Genomic DNA, 5,349 nt, shown 5'->3' with positions numbered 1-5,349 from the left:
GGGGGGGGTGACGTAGGCGAGCCCGCGCCCTGGGGCTTGCGGCGGCAGCAGCGCGGGCCTTGGGCACTGCCCATTGTCCGGCTCGCTTGGTGCTGCTACTGCTATGCGTTTGCCTGTGTTCTGTTGTGCTTGTCCGCTTCATGTGTTGCTGCGTTGAGTGCATCGTGTGTCCGCCGCATGTCCGCTAAGCGGATAGATGACTCATACGAACAAAAAGTAAACAAAATCCGTGTCCATTTAGGTCCCTGCGTTCGAGTTGCTCTCAAGGACTTTGCCTCAAAAATAAAAATAAACCCCACTGTCAAGGATCGAAAATTCAGCAATGGCCAACATATTTGCATGTGGCCGTCAACCGTTTTTTTATTCTACCTTGCCCCCAAAATTCTCGGATAAAGTACTAGTCCGAAGAAAAAAGGCGCTAGTATGATACTGAAAAAGGACGGATGCAAGTTGCCAAGTGCCCAAGTTGACCATTATTGTACAAGGCCAACCAGCAAGGCATCATCAGCAGTGACGCCAGAGCCGCCTCCTTCTCCGCTGCTTCAGTTTTCTTGGAGCACATATACATACAGCATTGACTTGCTGAATGGTATAGATCAGTCAAAACCAGCTCAAATTAACTCGCGAGCACACACGACGAACCGAATATATCAGTCGTCGAAGCGTAAGCCAGTGTAAGCACACATGGAGCAGCAGAAGCAGGACGCCGCCGAGGACGTGGTCATTGTCGGCGCCGGCCTCGCCGGTGTCGGCGTCGCCCTGGGACTCCACAGGTACGCCGGCACACCAGTCACATCTCCACAGAGGCAGAGACGACTCACATGCTCTCTGAATTCGTCGTGAACGCTAGCCAGCTTCTTCATTTGTGTTGTGTACATGTGGCATGTCGGCTTCACTAAACAAGGGTCGCTGGATGAATGCAGGAAGGGCGTGCGGAGCGTGGTGCTGGAGTCGTCGCCGGCGCTCCGGACGTCCGGCTTCGCGTTCATGACATGGACCAACGCCTTCCGCGCGCTTGACGCCCTCGGCGTCGGCGACAAGATGAGGAGCCACCACCTGCAGGTGCAGGGGTACGTATACACTACAGCTCGATCTTGATCTGGATCTCCATCTTTTTCTGAAGCTTATCACGATCATACATATATCGAGTTAGCCGTGCTGACGGCGTACTGTTCATTTTTCTCCTCTCGAATGGATAGGGTGCGTGTCATGTCTCCGACTACCGGGCAAGTGGTGCGAGAGCTGGATCTCCGGGTGCAAGGAAAACTGTGAGATGTCCACTCCATTCACCATCGGATCAAACCCAAACTTGCTCCATTCTTGGGTGAATTCATCTGTTTGCTTCTTGATTAATGCAGGGGACCCCACGAAGCCCGGTGCGTGCAGCGGAACGTGCTGCTCCAGGCGCTGGAGGAAGAGCTTCCGGCAGGCACCATCCGCTACAACTCCAGGATCGTCTCCATCGACGACGACAAAGAAAAAGACGGCGGCGGCGATGCCAAGATCCTGCATCTCGCCGACGGCTCGACGCTCCGAGCAAAGGTGCTGATCGGCTGCGACGGGATCAACTCGGTGGTGGCCAGATGGCTGGGGCTCGCCAAGCCGCTCGACTCCGGGCGCAGGGCCACGCGGGGGCACGCCAAGTACTCCGACGGCCACGGGTTCCAGCCCAAGTTCATGCAGTTGAGCGGCAACGGCTTCCGTGCCGGCCTGGTGCCCTGCGGCGACACGGACGTGTACTGGTTCCTGACGTGGTCACCTTCCTGTCCGGACGGCAAGGAGGACGTCGACCAGAGCCCGGCGGAGATGAAGCAGTTCGTCCTGGCCAAGCTGCGGAGCATCATGGCACCAGACGAGGTTCTGGATGCGGTCGAGAGGAGCGAGATGAACGACGTCCTCGTGGCGCCGCTGCGGTACCGCCCGCCGCTGTCGCTCCTGTTCGGGAGCATCAGCAAGGGGAACGTGTGCGTCGCCGGCGACGCGCTCCACCCCACGACGCCGGACCTGGCGCAGGGCGCGTGCATCGCGCTGGAGGACGCGGTCGTCCTCGCGCGGTGCCTCGGCGACGCGATGGACGGAGATGAGACGATCGAGGCGGCTCTGCGCCGGTACGCCGGGATCCGGCGGTGGAGGAGCGCGCAGGTGATTGCGGCGTCCTACATGGTGGGGCGTGTGCAGCAGAGCGAGCACGCCGTGGTGAGATTTGCGCGCGACAGGCTGCTGTCAGGGGTGCTCGCCAAGGGGCTCCTCATGATGCCCGACTACGACTGTGGCACGCTTTGACTGCCAGTGCGAGGGGTCTCGTTCTGGCAGAAGCCATTTGTAACGCAGTCTCCTAAAATCTTAGTCGAACAAGTCTAAGTCGATTCTGTAGTCGTTTATATTCGTGAGATCCTATATTAAGATATATGTAAAAAAATCATTTTACATTTTATTCTTATAGAGGCGCATCTGCCTCCCGGGTCGCTCCTCCAGGCGACTTCGGAGGCCTTCCCAGCCGCCACTCGAGAGGCCACCCGATCCTCCCTTCCTCCCTCCCGCACCACAGGGGTGGCGGGGCCCCAACATGCATGGAGGTGCGGCCGATCTAGAAGCGGCGGCGATGGCTTCGACGGCGGCGGCGGTCGGCCCTGCCTCGGGCCACGGACGGCTGCTGCGGCGGCTGGCCTGGATCGGGCGGCGGCGCGATGCGGTCTTCAGCAGCATGTCATCTGGCTTTAGATCGGCGAAGGTGTCGAGGGCCTGGTGGACTGCTTGGCGGCACATGGCAGATCTGTTCTGGCCGGTGTAGCTAGTGGTGGTGGTCATCTTCTTCGTCGAAGGTGGCCGGCCAGAGGCTTGCTGATTTGATCTCGAGATCCATCATCCAGTCCCGGCTGCGAGTTGGGGAGACATGGTTGCCGGTGAAAACCGAGCCGACGACAGGCGATGGCGGCGTTCTACGCCGTTACCTTAATGAAGGCATCGTCGTGTAACTACTGTCGACCCACTCGTGCTCCTCCAGGGGAAACCCTAGGACCTGGTGTTCCAGATCGGACGATGGCGGCACTGCGGTGCCGTTTCTCTATTGGGAGCATCCTTTGTGGAGCGGCTTCGTCTTGCACGGAACTTCGGTGGAGATGTCAAGTCATGCCTGACCGACAGGTGCTACGCTTTGTCATGCCTGGTCGGCAGGTGCTACGCACGACAGATCTTCCGAAGACTTCAAGCTGCGTCGGCTGGTGGTACTTGAGAGTATGGCGCTGAGGTGTATCAGTGGCGACCGCGACGTGCTCAGTTGTTTGCGCGCAGGGAGGAGGTGCCGTTGGGCGACATGGTGGCGTCAACGATAGCTGGACCGAGTAAAGTTGATGCATCAGTACAGTTCTGAAGATGGAGCGGTGGCAGTTGGCGGCGGCGGCCTATGAGAGCACGCCGGACCGGTGTGACCCATGCCCGGCAGGCGTCCTGGATGGGACCTCAGGTCTTAGATGTTAGGTTTGGCTGCGATGTCTGTTCTGTATTAGGCCCAGGCTATCTGCGCCCCTTCATCAACTGGATAGATGTAGCGACGGTTTGTTGTTTAGACGACGGCTTTAGTCTTACTATTGTATTATTTTGTAAGGTCGTGTGAGAATAATTAATAAAGTGACCGTATGCATCGCCCAGATGCAGAGGCCGGGGGTCAACCTCCTTTTAAAAAAACATTTTGTTATTATATGTTATGTCATTTGAATAAGACTTGAATGTTAGTGTTATACTTTGGCAATGCCAAATGACTCTAAAATGGTGTTTGAAATTCTCGGAACAATACAAACACACGACTTTTGCAATGCGTCCTATATTGGCAGCGGGAGAAACTGAAGTGGACTGTACTCTTCTTATTGTTCGTTAGCTCGGAACAATACAAACACACGACTTTTGCAATGTGCCCTATATTGGCAGCGGGAGAAACTGAAGTAGACTGTACTCTTCTTATTGTTAGATAGCCCATCGTGTTCATAGGCAGCGTCTCTGTCATGTGGGCTGTGAGCTTGTCATGGAGGGAAGGAGATGGATGGCGACGAGAGCAAGAACAAGGTAGGGTTTTTTTAACCTGGAGAACAAGGTAGTACTATTTGTAGAATATAAACGTCGGAGTTTTTTTTTCTTTTGTCGCTCCGCAACAACACATGGGTATTTCGAAACATGACAAATACATAAACCTGAAAATCATCAAAGTACGTGAACGGCGGCTTATTTAGTTAGATTAGCAGCGACCCGGTCCACCGCCAAGAGTAGGTAGCATCTCATCACACACCATACGCTGCTTACAGTGAGTGAGGTGCACATATGTCTCCCCTCCCTGGCCTAAGCTCAGACGTCAGACCAGGTGACCTTGAACTCCCCAATCGACTCCTTGAGCCCCAGCGCCTTCCAGACCGCCGGTGACCCGTCCACGGCGTTGTTCGGGCACGGGGGCTCGAAGTTGTGCTCCGCGTCGCACCCGTTCACTGAGTCGCACTCGTCCACCACCTTGGCCAGCACTGACCGCCCGTTTCCGTTGATGCGGATCATCTTGTTGCACCTGCGCGTGCCGTCCAGGCGCAGCCACCCCGAGGACAACGCCACCACCCGCGCGCTGTCCGGGTGGAACTTGTTGTCGCAGAAGGACTTGCCTCCCCCGTCTCCTCCGGCCGCGAAGCTGTTCAGCGTGAGGATCGCCGGCGTCTTCGCGGACACCGGGGGCGAGCACTTGAACTGCGGGTAGCGGTGGCCGGAGGCGCAGCAGTCGGAGCCGTGCTCCGGGTTGCACTTGCCGGCCTTACCCTGGAGGAAGCCGCTGATGTGGCATTTACCGCCGCCCCCGCCGGCGCCGGGCCGCTTTGCATGCTTGTGCGTGAGGCTGATGGCCCCGGAGACGCCATGGACGTGGAGGAGGAGCGACAGGACCTGGAAGAGAGCAAGCACGGCCAGCAGCTTCCCGTTAGCCATGTTTGTCACTTGCCTGCAACCTATACGTCGTCTCTGACTCTGTGTGTGTGTGCAGGTACGCGTCGATCAACCTCCTTTATATAGAGCCCAATGAACAGCAACTGCTATGCATGTTGTTTTCACCGGGCGTGTTAATTCAGCCCGATTTCTTCGGTTTCGCAACCCCCAGCTGGTCGCTTGGTGTTACGCCTGTAAATTCGGGCGATTAAAATGCCGCGTGTCTATCACAGTTTTGTTTGCGAGCCAGCCGCCAGCCACCAACCTTTTTTTGCCGGAGAAGGCTAAAAATGTTTTGTTACCCACAAGGGTGCAGACATTTCTCAATATCCGAGCGAGTGAGATTCCAAGGTATATGCAGTTAACTAGGTTGAGACTGTTTGTATCTACTCCCTCTGT

The 5,349-nt window shown here is 56.5% G+C and overlaps 2 protein-coding genes across 2 annotated transcripts; one reads left to right on the top strand and one right to left on the bottom strand.

Moving 5' to 3' along the window:
• The first annotated feature begins 605 nt into the window (after nucleotides 1-605).
• LOC123081653 (monooxygenase 2-like) lies at nucleotides 606-2,432 on the top strand. The gene is made up of 4 exons (XM_044504200.1): nucleotides 606-773; nucleotides 924-1,070; nucleotides 1,200-1,268; nucleotides 1,359-2,432. The coding sequence occupies exons 1-4, from the start codon at nucleotides 685-687 to the stop codon at nucleotides 2,281-2,283; spliced, it is 1,230 nt and encodes a 409-aa protein (XP_044360135.1). The 5' UTR covers nucleotides 606-684; the 3' UTR covers nucleotides 2,284-2,432.
• Nucleotides 2,433-4,303: 1,871 nt separating this feature from the next.
• On the bottom strand, nucleotides 4,304-4,953 carry LOC123083708 (putative ripening-related protein 4). Its single transcript, XM_044505663.1, has one exon. The coding sequence runs from the start codon at nucleotides 4,951-4,953 to the stop codon at nucleotides 4,336-4,338; it is 618 nt and encodes a 205-aa protein (XP_044361598.1). The 3' UTR covers nucleotides 4,304-4,335.
• Between the last annotated feature and the right edge of the window lie 396 nt (nucleotides 4,954-5,349).

Source organism: Triticum aestivum, chromosome 4A (assembly GCF_018294505.1).
Source record: "Triticum aestivum cultivar Chinese Spring chromosome 4A, IWGSC CS RefSeq v2.1, whole genome shotgun sequence".
In the NCBI taxonomy this organism is placed as follows: Eukaryota; Viridiplantae; Streptophyta; class Magnoliopsida; order Poales; family Poaceae; genus Triticum; species Triticum aestivum.
Note: the sequence above shows the minus strand (reverse complement) of the source record. Positions and strands in the feature narration are given on the sequence as shown.

What these genes read in the sequence shown, in the direction of transcription:
- LOC123081653 (XM_044504200.1), top strand. Translation starts at nt 685, where the DNA reads ATGGAGCAGCAGAAGCAGGACGCCGCCGAGGACGTGGTCATTGTCGGC. An exon ending in GTCGCCCTGGGACTCCACAG is followed by an intron (nt 774 to 923) that starts GTACGCCGGCAC and finishes GGATGAATGCAG; the next exon opens with GAAGGGCGTGCGGAGCGTGG. An exon ending in CACCACCTGCAGGTGCAGGG is followed by an intron (nt 1,071 to 1,199) that starts GTACGTATACAC and finishes TCGAATGGATAG; the next exon opens with GGTGCGTGTCATGTCTCCGA.
- LOC123083708 (XM_044505663.1), bottom strand. Translation starts at nt 4,953, where the DNA reads ATGGCTAACGGGAAGCTGCTGGCCGTGCTTGCTCTCTTCCAGGTCCTG.